The sequence below is a fragment of the Rana temporaria genome, chromosome 3 (assembly GCF_905171775.1).
Source record: "Rana temporaria chromosome 3, aRanTem1.1, whole genome shotgun sequence".
NCBI lineage: Eukaryota > Metazoa > Chordata > Amphibia > Anura > Ranidae > Rana > Rana temporaria.
This window is the reverse complement of record NC_053491.1, coordinates 48,235,321-48,261,979: the sequence shown is the minus strand read 5'-3', so window position 1 is coordinate 48,261,979 and position 26,659 is coordinate 48,235,321. Positions and strand designations below refer to the sequence as shown.

The 26,659-nt window shown below is 45.8% G+C and overlaps 1 protein-coding gene across 5 annotated transcripts in view; it reads right to left on the bottom strand.

Annotated features, from left to right (window-relative positions):
• TP53BP1 (tumor protein p53 binding protein 1) overlaps nucleotides 1-26,659 on the bottom strand; it is a 151,834-nt gene that overhangs the window by 23,645 nt on the left and 101,530 nt on the right. For 4 of the 5 annotated variants that reach the window (XM_040342532.1, XM_040342531.1, XM_040342533.1 and 1 more), the window contains exons 18-20: nucleotides 19,739-19,891; nucleotides 18,713-19,005; nucleotides 17,529-17,708 (exon numbers count right to left, since the gene is read on the bottom strand). In XM_040342532.1, coding sequence (XP_040198466.1) covers nucleotides 17,529-17,708; nucleotides 18,713-19,005; nucleotides 19,739-19,891 — 626 coding nt within the window. The remainder of the gene's footprint in view (nucleotides 1-17,528; nucleotides 17,709-18,712; nucleotides 19,006-19,738; nucleotides 19,892-26,659) is intronic. The other variant, XM_040342535.1, reaches the window with a different exon arrangement.

The following is a 26,659-nucleotide window of genomic DNA, read 5'->3' as shown; positions in this document are numbered from 1 at the left end:
ATAGTTGCCATTAAAAGTCCTCACAACAGTTCTCAGATCAGCAGGCGACCTTGTTCAAGAGCACCTAATCCACTAATCCCCCCATCCCACCCCACCAAGGAGTAAGAGAAGGAATAAATAGAGAATACATGGAAGGGAGAGGAAAACAGGGTAGGAACAAAGAAAAAGGGAGAGAAAGAACAAGAAAGATAGCTAGAGAGAAGGATGGGGGGGGGGGGGGGGGGGACAACAAGACATTTGGATAGAGAGATAGAAGGGAAAGAAAGGAGGAGAACAAAGAGAAAGAGTGGTACATCCTAAAATGTACCATAAGGGGTTTTAATACTGTAGAAGTGGAAGAGACTGTTAGGGGTCCCCACAACTTGGGACATTTTATCAAGGGGTCACAGCACTAGAGAGGTTGAGAACCACTGATCTAGTGGAACCAATTGCCTTCAGAAGTCACCCAATTAGTAAATAGAGTCCATCTGTGTGTAATTTAATCTCAGGATAAATGCAACTGTTCTGTGAAGCTTGGTGAACAAAAAGTGTCATGAAGGCCAAGGAACACAGACAGGTCAGAGATCAAAGCTTGGGATAAACTTTTCCATAACTTTTAACATCTCACAGAGCACTGTTCAATCCATCATCCGAAAATGGAAAGCATATAGTACAACTGCAAACCTACCAAGACATGGCCGTCCACCTAAACTGACAGGCTGGGCAACGAGAGCATTAATCAAAGAAGCAGCCAAGAGGCCCATGGTAACTCTGGTGGAGCTGCAGAAATCCACAACTCAGGTGGGAGAATCTGTCCACAGGACAACTATTAGTTGTGTGCTCTACAAATCTGCCCTTTATGGAAGAGTGGCAAGAAGAAAGCCATTGTTGAAAGAAAGCCATAAGAAGTCCTGTTTGCAGTTTGCGAAAAGCCATGTCAGGGGACACAGAAAAAAAAATGTGGAAGAAAGTGCTCTGGTCAGAGGAGACCAAAGTTGAACTTTTTGGCCTAAAAGCAAAAAACACTATGCGTGGTGGAAAACCAACACTGCACATCACCCTGAACAAACCATCCCCACTGTGAAACATGGTGGTGGCAGCATCATGTTCTGGGGATGCTTTTCTTCAGCAGTGACAGGGAAGCTGGTCAGAGTTGATGGGTGGTTGGATGGAGACAAATACAGATCAAGCTTAAGCCTCATACACACGCTCGTACTTCAAACAAACTTTTCCATGGATTTTTGTTTGAAGGGCATTGGCCGTGAACGTGATACACACACACACACACACACACGGCAGGACTTTTTCAGCTTTCAGACTCTCAAAATCACGTGGTTTTTCAGCCCTTTACCGCCACACTTTGGTTAACTTCTGCCATTGTTGGTTCTGAGCATGTTTGCTTGTACTTTGGGCAAAAGTCCGATGGACTTCTGTACACACGATAGGACTTTGCACCGTAGGACTTTTGCTGCCGAAAGTTTGTCCGTTTGCAGAGCAAACATGTGTCCGATGAAAACCGAAAGTTTGTCCGATGGAGCGTACACACAGTCCGATTTTTTGGAAAACCTGCTCATTTTGAAGTTTGTCAAAAAGTCCAACCGTGTGTATGGGGCTTTAGAAGAAAACCTGTTCAGAGTTGTAACCGGGGTGAACTTTCACATTTTAGCAGGACAACGAGCATAAACATACAGCCAGAGCTACAATGGAATGGTCTGGATCAAAAGCATATTCATGTGTTAGAATGGCCCAGTCAAAGTTCAGACACAAATCCAATTGAGACTCTGTGGCAAGATTGAAAATTGCTGTTCACAGACGTTCTCCATCCAATCTGACATTTTTGCCCATTCTTTGCAAAATAGCTCAAGCTGTGTCACTCTCTAGATGTGCAAAGCTGATCGAGGCATCCCCAAAAAGACTTGCAGCTGTAATTGCAGAGAAAGGTGGTTCTACAAAGTATTGACTCAGGGGGGGCTGAATACAAATGCATTCCGCACTTTTACAAATTTGTAAAAATATTTTGAAAACAATTCAACTTCGCAATTCTGTGCCACTTTGTGTTTGTCTATCACAGAAAATCCCAACAACATACATTTATGTTTTTGATAACATGACAAAATGTGGAAAATTTCAAGTGGTATGAATACTTTTTCAAGGCACTGTAACTGCAGCATAAAATTAACTTTTTAGGAATTCAAACAAATGTTACGGTTTAATCCCTCATGTGTGCTAAAGGTGCCCAACAGTCTATAAATTGTCACTTATCAAATTCATGCATTTAAGTGGTATGCACAACACATACAGACGGGTCGAAAATACTTACAGTATCCAATGGACTGCTCACCTTCACAGCTGTTCAGCTCAGCTAAATGGGAGCAGTAAAGTAAAATAATAGCAATGCTTTGGGAGCATAAAGACCCATATGTCCCCCCATGCCTTCCCATAAAAAATGTTAAATAAAGTAGCATGCCCTGTAAAAAAGGATAAATAAAATGGCTACTGCATAAGCATGGCTCTCCTCAAAGTATAAAGCCGGGCACATTACACTGCAGGGCGAAGGGGTCACAGGGAGCTTTATGCCTTGAAAGTATAGCTATCCATAAAGTCAGCCTGTCGCTACCATACCTGGCCCATCACAATGATGGTTGTCTTTATTGGCCAAAAGCAACAGGACGGCTCATAACCTTACCAGAAACTGGCAAGATTTGTAAGTTTCAACTGCTTGGAGTTTATGGAACGATGTTTGTTGGAAGGTTTCTTCCACTTCTAATGCCGCGTGCACACACACGAGCATGAAAGAAAACGTTTTTCAGCATGTCTAAAAAACAACAACGTTTTCCCAACTTCATCATTAAAACGACGTTGCCTACACACCATCGTTTTTAAAAAATGATCTCGCAAAGCGCGGTGACGTACAACACGTACGACGGCACTATAAAGGGGAAGTTCTATTCGCCTTTGGGCTGCTTTAGCTGATTCCGTGTTAGTAAAAGACGATTCGCGCTTTTCTGTCTGTTACAGCGTGATGAATGTGCTTACTCCATTATGAATGGTAGTTTTACCAGAACGAGCGCTCCCGTCTCATAACTTGCTTCTGAGCATGCGCAGGTTTTAGCCCACACACGATCATTTTTTTACAACCCGAAAAACGACATTGTTTAAAACTACGTTAAAAAATGCAGCATGTTCGAATTTTTTTTTTGTCGTTTTTCAGAACCTGAAAAATTATGTGAAGCCCACACACGATCATTTTAAATGACGTTTTTGAAAAACTATTTTTTTCACGCTGAAAAATGATCATGTGTACGCGGCATCAGGCTGTCCCTAGGACATTGAGTAAGGGAAAATCTCTGACAAAGCCACAGACCTCAAAATCTGACAGTTCCAATTCTTCCTTGCACTATCCAAAAACTAAAACTAAGTTTCTGACTGTAAAAACACCAACATTTCAGTTCAGGCTATAAAGTGCACAATAAATTTAGAGAGACCCCTTTATCAGGTGACATTGATACAATTTCAGTCTCATTTGCAGCAGTTTATGCACAAAAAGTGACATGCAGATATAACAGGAAAACAAGGAGATACCCTACCGAAAAAGCTGGAGGTTACTTTTCAATGGTAGATGTCACGGTTGATGAACAGACATTCTAATCTTTTCTTACATTCTTAGCCTATCCTCCAGCCTGCAGATTTTATGGTCCCTTACATTATCACCCTCATACCAAACAAAACTGAAATTCTCTTAAACAAAAATTAAATAAAAAATAAAAGGGTTGAGACAGAACCAATACAACCCAACACAGATTTTTACAAGACTTTAGGGTCGATTTACTAAAACTGCCGAGAGCAAAAATAGTATTTTGTCATACTTACCTGTAAAATCCTTTTCGTCGAGTACATCATGGGACACAGAGTCAGGCTAATATTCATTACCTACTGGATTATACTTCATCAGGTGAATGGACACTGGGAGACCAAAGGTCTTTAGACAGGAAGTGATCCCTTATATAACCCCTCCCATACAGGAAGTTACTTCAGTTTTGTAGCAAGCACTGAATCCTCAAAAAAAAATTAAAAAAAAAAAAAAGAGGGGAGGGACCTCTGTGTCCCATGATGTACTTAAAAAAAAAAAAAAAAAAAAAAGGATTTTACAGGTAAGTATGACAAAAAAATCCTATTTTCTTTTTCATACATCATGGGACACAGAGTCAAGGGAATATTCATTACCTGCTGGGACGTCCCAGAGCAATAGCCTTGAGGGGAGGAAGACACCCTGCCAAACAATAGCCATGAGAACTTATATGGCAGGCCGCAGAACACTGCGGCCGAAAGCCAAATCCACGGCTGCTCAAACATCCGCTTGAAAAAAAATTGTGAACGTATGCACTGAAGACCAGGTAGCAGCCTTACAAATCTGAGCCACAGATACCCGATGGCGAAAAGCCCAGGAGTTTCCTACACCCCTGGTAGAATGAGCTCTCACCCTAAAGGGAGGAGTTTTACATTTCAGACCGTAGGCCTGAATGACCAATTGATGGACCCAATTGGCAATGTAAGCTTTGGAAGGCTTCTTTTTGTTGTCTGATCCTCCGATCTGCACAGGTAGACAAATAAACCTCGACTGCCCGGACAATGTTCAAAGAATGCAGTCGACTCTCTTCCACCAAACGGAAAAAGGCGGCAAAAAGGATGAACAGGTCGTAACATGACTGCAGTGGTGAAGGATCAAGTACGGTTCCCTGCATGAAAAGGGCACCAACTCCGACACCCTTCTAGCAAAGGTGATAGCTCATCAGGAAGGCTATCTTGCATGAAAGCAAGTCTAATGGAATTTCCTTGATGGATTCAAATGGTTGTTTCTGTAATACAGACAGCACAAAATTCAAGTCCCGAGGACACATAGGTGACCTAATGGGGGGAAGAAAACAAGTTGACCCCTGCATAAAGGTTTGGATCAGTGAATGGGAGGCTAGAGGCCTTTGGAAGAATACGGAAAGGGCCGAAACTTGACCTCCGATTTGATTTCTACAGCCGACTGTAGAAAATAGAATTCTCCCAGTCACGTATTTACGTGGATGCCATTTTTTGGCTTCACACCAAGCAATACAAGTCTTCCAGACCTTATGATAAATCTTCCTAGAGACCGCTTTTCTAGCATTCACTAGGGTAGACACCACGGTTCTTCAGCACCCCGGCTTCAATAGCCATGCTGTCAAATTTAGAGACTGTAAATTGTGGTGGAATACAGGACCTTGAGACAGTAGATCAGGACGCCGTGGAAGTGTCCATGGCCTGTCTATTGTTGGTCTCACAATCTCCGGTAACAAGGGCCTCATGGGCCAGGCTGGTGCCACCAGAATGACTGGAACTCCCCCTCTCCGATTCCTGCACAACAAATGTGGAAGGAGAGGGACCAGAGGGAAAGCATAAACCACGGGAGTATTGGCTCAATGGAACTACCAGAGCATCTGCTCCGATTGCCAGAGGATCTCTTGATCAGGACACAAACTGCTGTAGATTGTTGCTGAACCTGCATGCCAGTAGTTCGACCTCTGGCCAGCTCCAACATTAGCAAATTTCCTGGAAAACCCCTGAGTGTAGGGACCATTCCCCTGGGCAGATCTGCTGGCAGCCAAAATAATCTGCCTTCCAGTTCTCTACTCCTGGGATATGGACTGCCGATATAAAATCGGCACCTGTCCCTCTGCCCAGGCGAAGTATGTGGTTCACCTCCTTCAGAGCTGAATGACTCCTTAGCCAACTTGGTGATTTATATAGGTGACTGCAGTGGCATTGTCGGACTGAACCCTGATGGTGGAGCTTCAGGACTGCTCTACCGTCCATGACCGTAGGGCCAGTCGTACTGCCCGTAATTCCAGGACGTTGAAGGGCAGGATCTGCTCTGTCCTTGATCATTTCCCTTGAGCTATGAGCCCCTCTAGGGTCACTCCGCAGCCTGAGAGACTGGCATCTGTAGTCAGTACTCTCCAAGTTACTGGGAGAAAGGATGTTCCCTTTCGCAGGCTCTGATGCTGCAACCACCAGTTTAGGCTTAAACGTGCCCGTGGAGACAAGCACATTGGATAATCCAGAGCTTGTCCTCTCCTGTCCCAAGCCAACAAGAGGTCTTGTAGAGGCCTGGAATGGAACTCGGCATAGGGAACCACCTCGAAGGAGGATACCATCCTCCCTAGAAGACTCAGAGTCGAATGGAGGGTTGTCAGGTGCCCCTTATTCGTCGCACCTGATTCTTAAGGGCACAAGAATACGCTTGACAAGGATGCGGGTGACAAGAATACGCTTGCTTGGACACCAGATACGCTTAAATTGGGCTCAGACACGAGCGGCTCAGATACGAAACCAGATACGCTTAAATTAGGCTCAGATATGACACCGTCGTATCCTAAAGTGTAATTTTTAGGCTGACTGCTAGGTGGCGCTTCCATTGCGGTCGGCCTAGAATATGTAAATGAGTAGCTACGCCGATTCACGAACGTACGCTTGCCCGACGCAGTAAAGATACGCTGTTTACGTAACGCACTTTAAAGTTATTCCATCAAATAGCTGGAATAGTAATGTTAAGTATGGCCGTTGTTCCCGCGTCGAAATTTGAAAATGTTACGTTGTTTGCGCAAGTCGTCCGTGAATAGGGATTTACGAAACCAATAGGACCATGCGGCGTACTTTTCCGCAATGCACACTGGGATATGTACACGGACGGCGCATGCACCGTTCGTAAAATACGTCAATCACGTCAGGTCACCCACCATTAACATAAAACACGCCCCCTCAGCCGAATTTGAATTAGGCGCCCTTACGATTTACGCTACGCCGCAACTTAGCAGGCAAGTACTTTGTGAATCATGTACTTGCCTCGCTAACTTACGGCGGCGTAGTGTAAACATGATACACTACGCGGTCGCAAAGTTAAGGCGCTCTACTTGAATCTAGCTACTTGAGTTGGTCTCAAGGTTGACCTGTTGGTATTCATGATCCAGCCTAAGCTTTTCAAATACCGCACTGTATATGTTATGCTCTGTTCTAGAGCCTGTAGTAATGAGTAATCTCTGAGCAGGAGGTTGTCCGGATACCCGAGCACCAAGATCCCTAGGGCCCTTAAAAGACCCAGTACTGGTGCTAGGACTTTTGAACACCCAGGGAGCTGTAGCAACCCGGAAGCTTAAAGCCACAAACTGAAAATTACATTCCTCTACTGCAAGTCGCAAGAACTGCCGATGAGGATGAAAGATAGGTACAGATAAATACGCATCCTTTATAAAATCGATGGAGGCTAAAAAAGTCTTCCATCTGGAATGTGGCTACAACTGAGCGGACAAACTATCCGAAAGGACTAGATTAGCAGATACTGGTTTAGGGATCTTGGATCCAAAAAATGGGTCCTTTGACCCAATTTGTTTTTTTGCCAAAAAACAGGTTTGCTCCTCCGGATACAGGAACCTGTAAAATCACTCCTTGATGCAGTGTCTGAAGCAAAAAAATATTTTTGAAGGATCCAGGGGAACGCTGGATCTTAAAAAACCCAAGATCCCTTGTAACTCTAGCTTGTAACCATGGAATATAATTGAGGTGACCCACTCGTCCTGAATTATTGTTCTCCAAATGTCCGCAAAGTGCAGCAGCCTTCCCTCCACCTGATAGAGTGGGTGCATCAAAAGCTTGGTGCTGGACTGAGAAGAATTTTGGACCCAAGGCTTTTCCTGGCCTTGGCTTTGCCCCTGGCTCTAGCGCCCTGTTGGCAGCGAACTGCCTTGGTGCTGAGAAATTTGTGGAAGCAGTCCCTGAAGTTTTAAACAAAGCACGCCTGGTGCTTTTCTTCACAGGAAGTAGAGAACTCTTCCCTTCGGAAATCCTTTTAGATATATTCGTCCAAATGATCGCCAATAAACGCTCCCCCTGAAAAGAGAAACCCAAAACTCAATTTTCTAACAGTTTTCATTTGATGTGGTACCCCCTTAGCTCTTTCCTTAAAAAACTCCAAGCCCTGTGCATTATCCACCGGATAAGTTAATTTCTTGTTTAAGGAAGAGACTGCTGCACCTACGGCTGGCATGCTTCACTTAACGAACCTTTGATCCATGGAATATAAAAGGGTAAACCTCTTAAAGAGGAAAAAAATCCTGTCATGATATTCCCAATCAGCATAAATCCCTGTGGGATGGAGGCAATCATACCAGTAATCCTGCGATCTAACCCGGCTAGGGCTGAGGACAGTTCATCCTTAGTGATAAAGGGTGAAGCAGTAGCGTTGAGTGTGGGCCCAATACAGGATAGGCACAGCGGCTCAGCTTCCCCGGAAGCCTCTGGTCCTTCAGGGGATACAACTAGGTTCATCAGGAACTACTGATGACAGATGTGCCCTTCCCTGTGGTGTTAGTCCCTTAATAGGGCTCACCAAGTCCCTATGCAACAATCTGTCCAAGCACCATAGTCTGCCAAGCAGCACTTGGTGACTCACGTTACCCGGGTAAGGCAAAATAAACCACTGCAAGTGTCAGTTCAGCGTCTGCTCTGTGTCCCACAGCTGCTTTCTGGAAGCACCGCATTGCTTGGCATACACAGCTTAAATAAGCTGGGTGTGTGCCGGAACGTTCTATGCGTGCAAGTACATGCATGTTTTCGGTCCCGGCGAACGGGCGTGGCTGTATTCGTGTACAACGCAAACCTTCATGCGCCCAATTAAAGGCTACTGCACACGTGCAGCCAAACCGTGTGTGCAACGGGCGTCAAACAAAGTCCAGTGGTGTTTTTGCAAATGCACGTGCGTCACGGCCACCAAACAGCAACTGCTGAGCACAGCAGCATTCTTGGGAACTCACGTGCGCCATGGTCGCCAAACAGCAAAGTCCAGCAGCGTTCTTGCAAATGCACGTGCGTCACGGCCACCAAAAAGGAACTGCTGAGCACAGCGGCATTCTTGCAAACTCACGTGCAACATGGCCGCCAAACAAGACGGTGTGCCATCATACAGGTAAAAATCAGCCTGACACAAACAAAAAAAAGGTACACTTAGCAAACACCCACAGCTAGCCAAAACCCCCCGTATGGTCACCGCACCAGGTGTCCAGCCTTAAGGTAGCTTGATTGATTGTGACAATCACTGGGATACCCCACAATAATAAAAGGGGTTTCACTTGCCCATCCAGGCACAGGGCCACTTAGAAACTAAGGGCGCAATCTTCACCCTTCGCGGCGGGTTCCTGTCACTTGGACCTTCAAGGACTGGGTACCCTTTCATGTTTAGGGTCCACTCCCTTGGACCTGTACAGCATGCTGCAGGAAATTCCTTAAGCGCTGTAGTGTTCAGGATTTCCACTCCGCAGGGTCCAGTGCCCGGAGGTCGCATTACAGGCAAAACCTTGCAGGATCTTGAGTTTTCTTTGCAAGGCTCGGGTACCATTTTTTCAAATCATAAAAGCCTGTGTCAAATGGATCCCTTGATTCATTTTTGGAACCGTTTGTGGGAATAGAGACCTGGAGCTCAGAGATCTGGACAAACCATGCCATCCACCTTGCAGACACTGGTAAAAAAACTCAAGTAACTTCCTGTATGGGAGGGGTTATATAGGGGATCACTTCCTGTCTGAAGACTTTTGGTCTACCAATGTCTATTCACCTGGAGATGGAGTATAACCCAGCAGGTAATGAATATTGGCCTGACTGAATCAGCTTTTAAATTTTTTCTTAAAGCTTAAACAAGCTGAAGTTCAAATCTGATTGGCTACCATGCACAGCTGCACCAGATTTTGTACTCTCCAGTTTTAGTAAATCAACCCCTTAGTGTCACTAAACCCAAAAGCAAAAGTCATAATGCAGCTTACCAATTTTTAGACGTAGTGGCTGCATTTGTTTTCTTTTTTTAGCCTTTGATTCCTTTTTTTTTTTGCCACACACAGGGAGGCACAAGAGCCTCGTCCCCACAACCTGGGGACTGGCCCATGGTTGAAGGGGTGACTTCGGAATTTGTAAGGATGATAAAGAATCTATACCAGGGAATATATATTTTTTTCAAATAAAGGACTTGTGTGTGTTATTTACTTTTTGACACTTTTTTGGTGAACGAGTAGTACAATGTACCCCATATGTATTCAGTGTATTCTGACAGCAGAGGAGCACCCCGCTGTCAGAATACAGTTGCACAGGGTATTCCATCCATCTCACCTGTGTGGATAGGAAAATCTTTGTTTGTTTATTCGTTCAGCCAGCCGGCTGAAAAAAAAGAGATTTTTAATACAGCTTACCTGTAAAATCTTTTTCTTGGAGTACATCACGGGACACAGAGCGGCATTCATTACTATATGGGTTATATGGAGTACCTTCAGGTGTAGACACTGGCAATCTCAAACAGGAAATGCCCCTCCCTATATAACCCCCTCCCATAGGAGGAGTACCTCAGTTTTGTAGCAAGCAGTATGCCTCCCAAAATGGTCCTCAAAAAAGAGGGGTGGGAGCTCTGTGTCCCGTGATGTACTCCAAGAAAAAGATTTTACAGGTAAGCTGTATTAAAAATCTCTTTTTCTTTATCGTACATCACGGGACACAGAGCGGCATTCATTACTATATGGGATGTCCCAAAGCAATGCTTACAATGAGGGGAGGGAGAACATCTCCAAGACAAAAGGATTTAATTTAGAGATATACTCAAATCATAATAAATCCAACTTAGTTGAGAAAAATAAAATTTTTAAATTTAACTCGAACAAGAGGAGCCCCCGGAATCCGAGGGTCTCAAACTGCAGCCTGCAGCACTGCCTGCCCGAAGGCAGTATCAGTATTCCTTCTTACGTCCAACTTGTAGAATTTTGTAAACGTGTGGACAGAAGACCAGGTTGCCGCCTTGCAAACTTGAGCCATAGAGATCTGGTGGTGTGCTGCCCAGGAGGCGCCCATGGCTCTAGTAGAATGAGCCTTTAATGATACTGGAGGAGGCAACCCTTTCAAGCCGTAGGCCTGAGTGATTAATTGCTTAATCCACCTAGAAATGGTGGACTTTGCAGCTGCCTGCCCCTTCTTGGGCCCATCCGGTAGAATGAACAGCACATCTGTCTTCCGGATCTTCTTTGTAGCTTTAAGATAGGCCTTCATGGCCCTGACAATATCCAAGGTATGCAGCAACCCTTCCTTTCTGGAAGTAGGTTTAGGGAAGAAGGATGGTAATACCAAATCCTGGTTCAAATGAAAACTGGATATGACCTTCGGAAGGAAGGAAGGATGAGGGCGGAGAACGACCCTGTCCTTATGAAAAACAAGATATGGTTCCTTACATGATAAGGCTGCCAGCTCCGAAACTCTTCTTGCGGAAACTATGGCAACCAAAAATACTAACTTCCTTGTCAGTAGAACCAAAGGAATATCAGCCAACGGCTCAAACGGTTGTTTCTGTAAACTTGACAGAACAAGATTTAAATCCCACGGACAAAGCGGGGATTTAACTGGAGGTCTAATACGTAAGACCCCTTGAAGGAAGGTCTTAACCAGCGAGTGGGTGGCCAGCGGCCGCTGAAACCACACTGACAGAGCAGAAATCTGTCCTTTGATTGTGCTTAATGCCAATCCTTTATCCACTCCTAGCTGGAGAAAACTTAATACTCTATCGATGGTAAATTTGCGAGAAAGCCATCGCTTGGACTCACACCAGCCTACATAGGCCTTCCAGACCCTGTAATAAATCACCCTAGAGACCGGTTTCCTGGCTCTGATTAGGGTAGAGATTACTTTCTGAGACAGACCTCTACCCCTGAGAATCAGGGATTCAGCTTCCAGGCCGTCAAATTTAGATGCCGTAAGGCAGGGTGGAGGATCGGACCTTGCGATAGCAGGTCTGGCCGTAGAGGAAGAGTCCAAGGGTCTCCCACTACCATCCTTAAGATTAGTGAGTACCATGCCCTTCTGGGCCATGCTGGAGCTACCAGGATGACTGGTATGTGCTCCACCCGGATCCTGCGCAGCAGGCGGGGTAGTAACTGGAGCGGGGGAAACGCATAAAGAAGTTTGAACTGATGCCAAGGGCAAACCAACGCATCGGTTCCGCAGGCCATCGGATCCCTTGAGCGGGACATGAACCTGTCTAGTTTCTTGTTGAGTCTCGATGCCATGATATCCACGTCCGGCACTCCCCATCTTTGGCAGAGTGCTTGAAAGACTAGTGGATGCAGAGACCATTCCCCCGGCCATAGAGTCTGGCGGCTTAAGAAGTCCGCCTGAAAGTTGTCCACTCCTGGAATGAATATTGCCGATATGCAGGGCACATGAGCCTCTGCCCATAGAAGAATCAAGCTCACCTCTCTCTGAGCGGCTTGACTCCTGGTTCCCCCTTGGTGATTTATGTGTGCCACGGCCGTGGCATTGTCTGATTGAATTCTCACCGGGAACCCCTGCAATTTTGACGTCCAAGCCCTGAGGGCTAGTCGAGCAGCTCTGAGCTCCAAGATGTTGATGGGCAACTGCTTCTCTGGCTTTGCCCAAGTACCTTGGCGAGTGCAACCATCCAAAATTGCTCCCCAGCCCGTCAGGCTGGCGTCTGTGGTCACTATCTTCCAAGCCACTGGGCTGAAAGACCTCCCCTTCAGTAGATTCTGAGGGTCTAACCACCAACACAGACTTTGTCGGACTCTTGATGAGAGCGGCAACGGGATATCCAAGGCCTGTGGCCTTCTGCTCCATGCTGACAGGATGGCTGCCTGTAGGATGCGAGTGTGGCTCTGGGCGTATGGTACCGCCTCGAATGTGGCCACCATCTTGCCTAGTAACCTCATACATAGGCGAATAGTCGGTTCTTTCTTGCTTAGAACCAGTAGGATTAATTCCTTGATGCTTTTACCTTCCTCAGAGGTAGGAACACTCCTTGTTGTTCTGTGTCTAATCTCATGCCGAGATATTCCAACTGCTTTGTGGGCTGGAAAGCTGACTTTTCTCGATTTAGGACCCAGCCGAACCTCTCGAGGTATTGGACCGTGAGGGCCACTGCTCGCTCCAAGCCGGGAGACGAGTGATCTATGACTAGGAGGTCGTCCAGGTATGCTAGGATCGTGACCCCTTGGATCCTTAGTTTGGCTAGGATTGGAGCTAGGACCTTCGTGAACACCCGGGGGGCCGTAGCCAACCCGAAGGGAAGCGCCACGAATTGGAAGTGACGCGAAGCCACCATGAAGCGTAGATATCTTTGATGTGGCTGATAAATTGGAACATGAAGGTAGGCATCCTTTATGTCTATGGACGCCATGAAGTCGTCCTTCTGGAGTGTGGCAGCTGCTGACCGCACGGATTTCCATCCGAAATGAGCGGATCTTTAGATATGCATTTACCATCTTTAGGTCCAAAATTGGCCTGACATCTCCATTGGATTTTGGGATGATGAATAGGTTGGAGTAGAAACCCAGCCCCTGTTCCAGGACTGGTACCTCTACTATTACTTCCTGGGAAAGTAGATGATCTAATGCCGATCTTAATGCGGCTCCCTTTTCCGGATCGTTTGGAATCCTCGACTTCTGGAAATGAGGAGGAGGAAACCTTAGGAAATCTAATTTGTAGCCTGTGGCCACGGAAGACCGTACCCACTCGTCGGGAATGCTGGCTTCCCAAATCTCTGAAAAGAGTCGCAGCCTTCCCCCCACCTTCGTGGGTGGGGGCGCCCCTTCATAAGGTTGGCTTGGGGGCTGGTTTTGCTGGTTTGCGAAACCACTGCCTTTTGCCTCTAACAGCCTGTCCTTGTGATCTGCTGTTGAAGCCGAAGTTTGCTTTTGCAGGAGGCCGTCGATACTGCTTGGCATTAGAGGGCCCCTGCCCAGGGGAATACTGTCGTTTAAACGCAGGTCCCTGAACCTTCTTCTTAGTTGGCAAGAGAGTACTCTTGCCGTTTGAAATGGTCTGAATGTATTTATCTAGGTCTTCTCCGAAGAGGAGTCCTCCATGGAAGGGGAACCCTACCAGGAGCTTCTTGCATGGGGGCTCAGCCTCCCAGCTTTTTAACCATAAGAGTCTTCTCATATGGATAAGGGATAACGATAAACGTGACGCTTGCTGGATAGAATCCTTGATTGCGTCTACCGTAAAACATATGGCCTTAGGGACATCCGAAAATTTTTCTGCCTGCTGGGCCGGAATAAGTTTAAGCATCTGCTTAAATTGATCCGATAATGCTTGAGCGACCCCAATCGCAGCCACAGCTGGCTGTACTACTGCCCCTGCAGTAGTGAAGGAGTTCTTAAGTAGTGCTTCCAAGCGCTTATCAACTGGATCCTTGAACACCTGTATGTTTTCTACAGGGCATGTTAACGATCTGTTAACACATGAGATGGCTGCGTCCACTGCAGGAGTAGCCCATCTTTTGGAAAAATTTTCTTCCATAGGATATAGGACAGAGAACCTTTTAGGTGGTAAGAAGATCTTTTCTGGCTTGTTCCAATCTTGGAACAAAATTCCCTCTAATAGAGGATGGATCGGAAACACAGCATTGCTTTGAGGCGCCCTCAGTGAGCCCAAAGCTGAAACCGTCGATACCTGGAGATCTGGTACTGGCAAGTTGAATGTCCTATGGACCAAGTCCGACAATCCTTGAATCCACCAGCTCTCCCTCAGGGAGACTGCCCCAGACTCCTCTGTATCAGGGTCTTCGATCCCTGAACCTACTTGGTCCGTGTCCAAGAGGTCGTCCAATTCCCCTGAGGAAAGGACCTCCTCTTCTGAGGGTCCGCGCTCGGGCGACGGAGATCTATTCCGCTTACTGCCCCGCATAGCTGCGGATATCATTTTTCCCATGCTTTTCTCATCTCTTTTAAAGAGGTGAGTAATACCTCCTCCGTGACCATCTTAGGGTTGGACTGACCCGCGTCAGCTCCAGCCCCAGATCCCGATGGCCCCAAGGCTCCCTGTAGGGAAAACAGCGGCATACCATGGTACAATACCGAGGTACACCTGCTACCTATTGGTATTTGGAACTATAAAAGTTAATTGTCCAAACACCTGTTTGGGGGATAAAAAAATGCTTCCTCTCCCCTAGATGACTTTTTTTTTTTTCTTTTTTTTTTTTTTTTCGTTTTTGTTTCAAATCCAGGAAAGAAAAAACATTCTGTCCCCCTGAGTAGTATTGCAAAGAAAAACTATGAGATGGAAAAGAAACAGCCTATTTCTAGGCTTGACAAAACAGTCCTCTGAAGACTGCAATATCCTTTCTGGCCACTGTGTGTCCTCGGCGCCCCGTGCTGCCGCTCTGGTCTTTCTCCTCAGTTCCAAAGTATTGATGGAACAAACAAGGAAGGGCCGCCCCTTCCTTTAAGCCACTGACCCGCCCTTCCCCCCCAGCAACCTCAAACAGGAAATGCCCCTCCCGACAGGGGGAGGGGGGGGGGATTTTGGGAGGAAGGGACCTCTCTGTTCCAGCAAACTGCAGCCTGCAGCCTGGAACCATGAGGAGGTCAGCGTTTTGCCTGCTTTGCAGGCCTTGAGGAGGAAGACTGAATGGAGCATCGCCTGGAGGCTTGCAGGTAAGCAAAGCTCTCTGACACACACATATATTTTTATATAACACAGGCCCCACTCAATGCTTTTCCAACACTACAAGGGAGGTCACATCTTATGGGGAATAATACATAGAGAGCCATCCTATCTTTATGATATGTGACTAGTTTGCCAGATGCAGTGCATAACTTTAGGCATGTCCCCTGTGACCCCCCAGAAAAAAACCTGCTAAGAACCAAGTTCCGCAAGTTTTCCCCTCACTTACCTGCTCCATGCCGCAGGACTTTGCCAAGCAAGAGGCCCAATCTTCCCCCATCTCCGTGGGGATGTCTAGACCTTCAGGCCCTGGGTTCCTATGAAGGATCCACTGTCCTGGGCCCATATAGCACCCTGGCAACAGAAAACTTTAGGTACCCAAAGGTTTCTAAGTTCTGGGCCCAGGGTCCAGCTCTCTAAAAAGAAAAGCATTATGGGCTATACCCCAAGGGTTTGGGGTCCGGTTACTGACCACTTTAGCGCTGAGGCTTTTTTGGACAGAACCGGTAGCTCACCTAATCCCAAGGATGCGGAGGCAAGCTAAACCATGACTAACACCTAAGACACTGGCGTAAAAACTGAGGTACTCCTCCTATGGGAGGGGGTTATATAGGGAGGGGCATTTCCTGTTTGAGATTGCCAGTGTCTACACCTGAAGGTACTCCATATAACCCATATAGTAATGAATGCCGCTCTGTGTCCCGTGATGTACGATAAAGAAAATAAAGTGTCTACACCCAGCCTAAAAGTGTTTCCAAAGCCTAAAGTCACTGCATTTAAGGTTAAAACGTGTTTAGTTGGTAGCATCACCCTCTCACTCGATCCAGCGATGTGCCCACATGTAATGGCACACAACTCAATTCCTGGTCTCACAGGCTTTGCTGGGGCAGCGGAAGCCATTGGCTCCCACTGCTGTCAGTCAAATCCTGTAATGAGTGTCTATGGATGAACACAACCTGGCTTGGGAGCAAGCCCCCACAAGTGCCCCATGGCAAATGCAATTGCTATGGGTGCACTTACAGAAGAGGAGCCTAGTGTACAGGTGGGGGACCATAGAAGAGGGGGTTTGGGGCTGCTATGTAGAGCAATGGAATTGCAGAACATAAATTATGTTTAAAAAAAAAAAAAAAAAGGACTTTCAACCACTTTAACACTACCCTCTCTCCAGATAAAGTGACCATCCAAAGGGGTCTTCTTTACTCCTGAGACAAGCAAGTCACCCTTAAACAGGAAATGCATTACTGGCCAGATCACCATGTGAAAATAAGCGTGGAAAAAAGCCTACTAACAGAAAACCAACGCAGCGGTCACGTCTAATGAGCATTATACTTATAACTATTGGCCTGCTCACATTTTCCAAAATGACCATTTTTTTGGTTTTCAAACATGAAAAGGAAATTGGTAATCGAAATAAGCAAATTATCCATAAGAACATCAAACATTGCTCAGGCAATGAAAAATTTTCGGTTGATTTTCTATCCAATCTATGGCCACCTTAAGGCCCCATGCACACGAGAAGCAAATGCAAACACATGTAAAAGGTTTTCAAAGGCAAAAACCGGCGTTTCAAACGCCCGTTTTTGCCGCAAATTATGCTGCGTTTTGCCGCAAATTTTGCGGCGTTTTGCCGCGTTTTACCACGTTTGCGGATATCAGCGTTCATAACAAAAGACATTGTAGACCCTCCCAAAGCTTTGAAATGCAAAAATGTTTGCGTCTGAACCCAAAATTTTGCGTCTGAAAAAACGAGCCTAAACCCAACTGCTTTAAAACGCAAAAAAACGTGAATGTGTGCATGGACACATAGGATAACATTAAATGTGTTCAGGGGCAGTTGAAAAAAATGCCCAAATGCCTCTGAACTAGAGTTTACCAGCGTCTCGTGTGCATGGGGCCTAAGTGTTGGTAAGCTGCAATATATATACATTTTTATTTGTGTTTTTGGGTTTAGATATGACTTGGGAAAAGAAAAAAAAACAAAACACACTTTCTTCCTAACACACAAGACACCTGACCGACCCACACTGACTGTCTATGGATACCTTGATCCAGTTCCTCGAAAAGGAGGACGTCCCCTCCTCCCTCTTCCACGGGGTGTAAGGGGCGCTTTGGCCCCTGGTCTGTTTCCAAGCGATGCATCTGCATCATCTTCACTCACTTGCACCCCTGTTTGTCTTCCAGTTTGGCGTGAAGACCCTGGCTGGCTGGACACTTTCCTAGGACTGGAAAAAATGAAGACAGTTTATCTTTACCGTACTGAAATAATTTAGGGCTTTAAGAGCCACATTTCCCCATTTATACTATACAGTCATTTTTCTACAGAAGATCCAAACTGATGCCAGCCATAGACTCAATTCGCTCGATTCCCCCATCAACACAGACAGTGATGACAGGAGAATCCCCTCCCATGTAGCCATTGTGTTCTCCCTGCGGGGACAGCGATTATGGTTAGTGGCAATAACAGCCACTAGCAATAACGGCAGGCTGGTTTTACCCACATGAACTTGGGTACATTCAGTCTACCCATACATGGTTTTAATCTTGGCTGGTTCCTGCTGAACCGGTCAAAATTCGAACAGTCTATGGCCAGCATGAACTATGTTATTGCTAGTTCCCAAACACCATCTAATCTACAATCTTCCTGGGGCTTTAATTTCAGCATTTTTTCAAATGTTTGTCTAGAACACCATTGAAATATTGGAAAAACCTCAAACCTTTGAGGTTTTTCCAATATTTCAATAAATAAGGGATGATGGCAACCACATGCCGCCATAAATGAGTTGACTCTTTTCTGGTCTAGAACACCAATGCTGTACAAATTTCTATTTGACCCTCAGATTTATCGAATCTTCTCTATCGATGAAAGATGAAAAGCGCCATTCTACAGGATGCAGATTTTCGTGCTATTGAACCTCCAAATGTTTGTTTTTCTTGCACCATGGAAGATCGGCACAGCAGGCTGTCTTTGTTCCAGAGAGCTTAGCAGCAGAAAACCTGACTGATCAAACATGATCTCTCACACACCACCAATAAAGTGATATCAGTGGCCTGTGGGTGACTTGCATAGTTGTGAAATGGCTCATCTGAGGGGTGGATGTCAGACTCGGTGTGCTGCACTTAAATAAACTTGGCCCCTGGTGTGCAATGCATTCTATATGGACCTTACAGATGTTTGCTTACAATGGCAGAAACAAAAACGACAACCTAAAATTCGCCAATTAAGTACCTCAATTTCCCAAGGTTACCACGTCCAGATGGCATGGCAAATTCCCCAGACTCCAAATGGCCAGCTTTTCCTCTCAGTGTCGCTTTTCCTTTATCAGAACTGCCACCGCTAGTGCTTTGCCCGGCGGAGAGGCCGCTGCTTGCTCCACTAGATGTGCGCTGAAGGCTTGATGCTTTTGAGGAAAAGGAACTAATATCTGCAAGATCTCCAGAAGTCAGAGACGAGACCGCAGTCCTTGAAGGGGACACCTCATTTTCATATTCATGGCATTCAACTATGGGCTCCTCGGCTTCCTAGAAAGAACAAACAAAAAATATGTTTTTATGCCAAGTAGCACCTCCACAGTTCTCTACATTTCTGCTAAAAAGTACTAATTAACGATTTAACATAAAACACACAATAATTACAGAAATATATATATAAATTTCTGTAATGATTGTGTGTACCTCCAGCGGCATCACTGCCCTGGACCTTTTAGACACCCTGCCAGCAAAGTCACTGGATACATTTTACTACGGCGAGTGATGCACACAGGATGCAGAGTCAACTGGCAACATTTCATACGGGGTCCTGGTACAGTCAATCCCTCTTGGCATCTGGCCATAGGCGACCAATCTGGATGAGGCCCTTCCCTACAACAGCAGAGGTGTTCAGGACAGGCAAAGATTTAGGAAAGGAACCTACAAGATATGTAGGTACATCTCAAACGGAGGCTGAGCGGAGTTATGCATAGGTGGGGATTCTTGAATGTATAGATTTTGTTTTTTTGGGCCAGTGTCCATTCACCTTTAGGTAACAGCATAACCCAAGCAGCCACGAATATGAAGCTGTGTGAGTTCTGCAATGTAAGATTAAAAGAAAGTTTAAAAACGCTTATAACATCAGCAAAAGACAACGTTTATACAAGTTTTATTTGACTGTATTCAAGGGCTTGACCCTTCCTCTTATAAACTAGGAAAAAGTTCTAATAGAATCTCTATTTTCAGTAGAATGTTTTAAAACAAGTACAATTTTCACAAAAATTACCTCTACAACTTTGCGTTCCACCTCTGTTCCATCCATGTAATAGACATCTGTGATGATTCGGGTGACCACGGTGCGAACTTCACGAATTGTACGCACATGGCGATGAAGGCTACGTCCAGGAGGCGGCCGAGGCAATTCAAAGTCTTCCTCGCCCTAAAGTGACAAAAAACAAAGTACACTTTTCTATGTTAATATCAGTTTTTGAAAGCAGCCCTTTTATGGGAGAGAAACTGAATATTTAAACTGCAATTGTTTCCCTTCTGAAACTTCTAGTGGCTTGGCTGTGTCAGAATTCCTAATTTCTAGGTTTTCTGGATGTACTTGAGTCAAAGCATAGAATTGACAGGCAGGAAACTTGCATTTTCAGGAAAGGTCAATGGCGGTCTCCAGATTTGTCTTATAACAATGTACTTTTAGCACTTCACTTGGCTCTCATTTATCACAAACAGGTAAATTGGGATTTTTCCCAGTGCCTATAGACAATCTTATTGGTTCCAGAAGCATGAATGAAAAAACACCTTTGAAAAGAATTACCTAAACTCTGATTTGAGGAGTACTCTTCTCATCATGATGTTGGGTACATTTGAACTAAGTTTTTAAGAGGATTTTTAAGAGGATAGTACCACCAAAAGCTTCAGCAGCTATAATTTATCTGTACCACTTGAACATTTGGATATATCCTTCTGTCTGTTGCCTTCAGCTCATGAGACATTTAGCATAAAGCACTTCTCGCTACTGCAGCCCACAGAAGCCTTAACGTCCATAGTTTAGAGCAGGGGTCTTCCCAACTTCATAAACACAAAAGCCAGTTTAGTGCCTGTGACAGGAGTCACTTTGGGCAGGGGGGCTGGTGGAACCCGGAATCCCTTGGAAAGGTTGGGAAACCCTTGCTTCAGCTCCCCATGCACCTCCTATGTCCAAGTCACCCTGTGTCTATTAGGGGCACAGGGTGACCAAGAAAACAATGGACATTAACCACTTCAGGCTAGAAGGCCTCCTTAATGACCAGAGCATTTTTTTGTGATTTGGCACTGTGTCGCTTAGAGGAAGATCGATATAATTGGCCGATATTTGGAAAATCGGCATCGGTCGATTATCAAAATTAGGCCAATATTTTACACTGACCGCCGTTCCTCCTCCCCTCTCCACACTCAGCAGCATCAAGCGCTGCGCTGAGTGTGAAACTGACAAGTAACAGACAGAGAGAGGACCCGTCAGCTCGATGTCGGGGTGGGCGGGACCCAGCAGCTATATTACACCAGCCAATGGGATGGTATCTGGGCCGGCCTGCTACGTGTATGTGGCCCCGCCCCCTTTCTAAAGCAGCCCAATCATTGGCTGGTGTAATTTAGCTGCTGGGTCCAGCCCACCCGATATCGAGCCGACAGCTCCTCTCTCTCCTCTTAGTTTCACACAGTTACACTCAGCTTAGTGTTAAACCTGCCAGTGCTGCCTGTCACCCGCCACTGCCAGCCAGTGTCACTAGCCACTGCCAGCGCCACTGCCACCTGCAGTGCCAACCAGTTCCAATTGCCAGTGCCACTGCCAATGCCATCTGTCCCAAACTAGTGCCATCTGCCAGTTCCAAACCAGTGCCATCAGTATGGAGGACATCAAGTGTGTGCTAGAGTGACAGTAGTAAGCAGGAAGGAGTGGGCGAGTTTTTTTTTTTTATAAAATCGGCCAAAAATATTGGCCACAAAAAACACATATCGGTCTCGCTTTGACAATTGCACTGTTGTTTGATGCTGTACAATACCGACGTCTCTTTTTCCCTACAAATAGAGTTTTCTTTTAGTGGCATTTGATCACCAATTCCCCCCCCCCCACACTTTTTGCCAAAATAAAAATCACACATTGTTATTTTTTTTAAAACAAATGTCTATCAGTTTAGGCCGATATGTATTCTTCTACATATTTAAAAAAAAAAAAAAAAAAGTTGCAATAAGCGTATATTGATTGGTTTGGGAAAAAATTATAGCGTCTACAAAATAGGGAATAGATTTATGCAATTTTTATACTAATAATGGCAGTGATCTTTATCGGGACTGCGACATTGAGAACGGACACTTTTTTGGGATCATTAATATTTATACAGCAATCAGAGCTAAAAATATCCAGTGATTACTGTGTAAATGTCACTGGCAGGGAAGGGGTTAACAGGGGCGATCAATGGGTTAAATGTGTTCCCTGTGAGTGTTTCTAACCGTAGGAAACATGACAGATGAAACATGACAGATCAGCTCGCAACGGCTCGCGACTGCCCGCAACAGAGCCTGCGCAAGATGCCATACAGCTACGGCGATTCACGCAGGAGAGCCATTGTGCCACCGTCAAACGGTTAAGAATGTGGCTTGGATTACTTAAAATGGAACAGCAATATTTATCCACAATATCTCCCAGGAAATATACAAAGAATATTGCTGGTTTGTTCGATTCTGTATGGACTATAATATCTGAAGGTCCAGACTGGAGGCAGTGCACTGATGGAAGCACTCAGTGTGACAGGTTTCCTTGACAATGATGGCAGTGGTGGGATCGTGCTTCCAGGCTGTGAACACATCCAAACCACCACCACCACCACCAGGACCCAAAGTCAGAATAGCAGATGTTGGTCGTACCAGCATGCATCTGGCATCAGATTTTCAAGGGCTGCTGTGGAGCACCCTTTCAGCAATCCCCAGGTCTGTGGATCAGTACCTGGAGATCAGGCAGAAGATTTGGGTGCAGACCTGGATTGAAGCCCTCCAGATCGCTGGTAGACACCAGGGCAAGTGCTTTATAATCCCAGGGCAATGAGGAGTTATGGATGCACAGAATGCTGGTTTTGTGTTTGACTATAAAGGGGAACCTACCCTTGAGGACCTGAGAGAACATATAAAGGCTATGATTAGTCTTGCAGGGGTCTCAGAGCTTAAACCAGACCTAGAATATTTGCAGAGGAAGAAACAGCATCTGGAAAGGGCATATCGGAAACTGCTAGTAAACATTTAGCAGCATGCCCTAAAATTAGCAGCGGAAACTCTGGAGATGGTATCCCCAAAGCTGAAGTGCTGACAACAGGGCAGTGCACTGCTAACCTCTGACCAGCACTGATAACATCTTCTGGGTTCTATGGACAGGAGGTGGGGAACCTCCATCACCCGAAACCAGTTCCAGAGACTGGGAATTTAATGGACTTCTCTGCTGCGTGAACATGGTGAGCCTCCAGCAGAAGAGTTGGCATCAGGGCCAAACATCACTGAGCTCTGCCAAGCACCAACAGCAGCTTCAGTCTCCCTGAGAGAAGAGGCAGTCAGCCTTTCTCCCACAACAGCGACAGACATGTGATTTTTTGCCAGCATCTATGGAGTTACCAGAAACCTCTCCAGCTAAAGCGCTGACAACTGGACAGAGGCTCCAAGACCTTGCCCTACACCTGCGGCAGTTACGGAGGCCCAGGGTAAGAAGGTGGGAGTCACTCCCCAGCAGCAGATCAAGATCCAGAGGGAGAAGGGAGAGGAGTGTTTGTCCTCCCTCCCCAACAGTCAGCCAGGGTGGAGGAAGCGGTCTTTCCTCCCCCGCAAGGATCCGTGCACCTGGGAGACAGTACCAGAGACATGTCGTCCCAGCAGCCAGACAAGGGTAAGGGAGATGAAGCAATCAGCTTCCCTTCCCAGCAGCAGATGGCACCCCAGAATGTCAGCAACCCAACAGAAGGGCTGGTGACAGGGCAGAGTTCTGCTGACCTCTGCCCCCAACTAACAGAAGATGGAGTTCCTGTGAAAGTGGATGGGACTTCGGTTTCCACTGACAACCCCAGAAAATGGTCCAGCACTGAGACAGGAGGATTTTCATCCAGAAAAAGTGGAGGGGACTACAGTCTCCACCTGTATACCGCTGGGCAGTCGGCCCAGATCCCCCACAGAATGACAGAGTGAGTCCAGGCACCCAGTCTTCTCTTCAGAGGCTGAAATGACTTCTGGGAGAAGGGGCAGTCCACTCTTCACCCCAGCAGCAGGTATGTTCTACAAGAGCGGCAGAGGTTGGCTGGGTGAGTAATGCTCTGCTTGGGACAATTTTTTGGGGTACAGTGTGGGTACAGGCATTGGAGGACTGTAGCTATACTAACTTCGAAGTTAACCTGTTTGGGGTCTCCTCCTGTGTTGGTCTTCTGCCAATGTGTGACAGGAGTCACTTTGGGCGGGGGCCTTGTGGAACCCAGCTTACCTTGGAGACCTCTGGAAACTCTTGTCCAGCTTCCCCGGGTCCTACTATGTGCAAGTTAACCTGTGTCCATTAGACGCACAGGGTGTCCGGGAACCCCGGTTGAGTCTGTCCTAAACAGACTCACCGTACAACCACACCAGACTTAGCATTTCACTTTAACCGCATTATCCAGGGTTCTATATGTGTGGTTTGGGTTGAAAGGAGGAAGGGGTTCATTCACTTAGGACATTAATGTTTGTGAGCAATAGCCTTCAAGAAATATATGAAGATGGATGGTTTCACCTTTCAGACTACTACATCGTTCGAGGTGGGGTGGAGGTTGGAATGTGCTTACTTAGTGTATTACATTGGTCTATTGCCTTGGGAGCAACCTATTATGGGATGCATTTGTGTTCCTAGCATGTAGACCGGGGAGCAGGGAGGAGGGACGGGGGAATTCCTCCAACAGCCCTCCCTGCCAATAAGACAGTCTACAGAGCAGAGTTTGAATACACCTGTGTGCGCGTCTCCGATTACTGAATGGAGTTTACCCTGTCCTGTGTCATTATGCAAAGAGGGGGGATTGTCCCTGAGTGTATATCTATTGGTACACGTGTTTGAATAAACAGCGTTATGTTTTCTTCCACCATACACAGAGTCCACAATGTCTTAGGCTTGGTGGTCAGTGGGATTTAAAAATGTGGTCAGTAGGAGGAGGAATCCCATGATTGGCACCAATTGCAGAAACAATGCACCATCATTGATGTCAGTGGGAGAAATAAGCCCCACTGTTGGCGTCAGTGAAAGGAATCCTGCCTCAAGGGCAGATCATCAAGCGAAGGGCCACATCGGGTGCCCGAGTCACAGTTTGTAGACCACCGGCGTAGACCATCTTGCTCTCTCATTAGCCTGGTAACAGTTAATAGAGTGAGCATGATGTACCATAAAGAGGCTCGCTTTAGGGATTCCACTGTGGGATCCACCTTGCTCTCTCTTCACGTTAACCAAAATCACCTAAAGTGAGGATAAGTAGAACCAGTGGTTCTTGTCTCGAGCTTTCAGAAAAAAATATTTCAAGAAACCCCTTAATAATGGAAATTCAGGATCTGCAACCTCCTCTCCAAACTTTTCTAAAAATCAGTTCTCTTAACTAGTTAAGCTTTCAATATCTTTCATTAAAACAAATAAAAAAATAGAACTGACCACAAAATGGTCAAGTAACTTACACAATCTAGCATACCTGCTATTCAAAAAATGAGTCCAGGGCTGTCTAATCTAAGGATTGGCTGTACCAGTCATATTGTAATAATGTTCAGCCAAAAACAGGCTTCAGGGCACAATTTTCTTGCATCTACTCCACAAGGGTCCACTCAGTTTACATGCTGTGCTATAAAAAAAACACTTATTCAAAGTATTTTGTTGAAATAAAATAAGAGCAATAAAATTATAACGTTTGGGCTAAAATGTGTGCCATGTTAATGATCCTTGCATTGCCAAACAAGGCTAATTTTCAACTGGGGGATAATATATAGTCCAAGTTCATGGTATGTTTGGTATTGTCTAAATCAGCCATTTGGGAGTAAAGAGGAATTATAACCCCTGTCAGTTTTTATTGCTGTGTGCACCCATGTTAGGGAGATTCATCCACTCTATGTCCTCTTTACCATCATCATTGAAATTAAAGGAAAATCCCAAATTTTTGGTTGTCCCCAGAAAAGTAATATATGGGATAAATCTTCCATTATGCACAATTCTGGTGACCTGTGGGGCCCCAAGGGATTCCCTTAATTTGCAAGGATCTCCTCACTTCCGGTTTTGGCTACAGGACAGGAAGCAAAGGTAAATCTTCCCTATGGGACACAGGTTATAATAATAAAAAAAAAAACCTGACAGGGGTTATAACTTGCCTTTACGCTATGCAAAATGAAAAAAGTTTTGCCTAGAGTTCTACTTTAAAAAGAGAGAACAGAAGGCACAGGCTAAATACGGTGGGCAGGAACACATTCAGGGAAAAAAGCAGGAAAGCAGCGCGCAAAGAGGGGTACACAGCAGATCATTCAACCTAGGCAAACACTCTCCCCGCTAAACAACTAAGAAATAGACAGCAATGTAGCATGTAACAGTAAAGGGCAGCTAGTGGAGCTTGCAGGCTGGGAATCTGAGTCTGCATGCCCAGTGCAACACTGCCTTAAGCCACATATAAGTACTCCCCATCAATGATTATGTTCACCGTTCAGCAGAATTTTCTAGTATAGGGACGAATTAGGAAATATTAAATTCCTAGGATGTTAAGCTGAGATTTCTCTTGCTATGCAGAGTATTGTCAAACATAAAAGTCGTCATATCAGAAGTTTGCAAGTTGTATGCATATTTTAGCGACGGGCCACAAGGGCAGTGCCTTCCTCCACGCAGATGTGCCTGCGGCAGGCATACGCACGGTGTCCTCATTACTAGGCAGTGGGTCACTGTCTGCCTAGCCAATACCCATTGCTGACCCCTACCTTGTGCTCAGATTACTTTTTTGGCCTAACCCCGACCTCAGATTGTTTAATGGATTACACTTGCCCACCATCTGCTTTGAGCTCAGAACATCTACTGGATTAAGTTTGCCCACTACCTGCCCTGGCCTTAGAACAGTCTACTGAATTAAAGCGGAGCTACACCCTAAAGTGTCACTCACGCTGATCGGAACCCTCCCCCCCTCCTGTGTCACATTTGACACCTTTCAGGGGG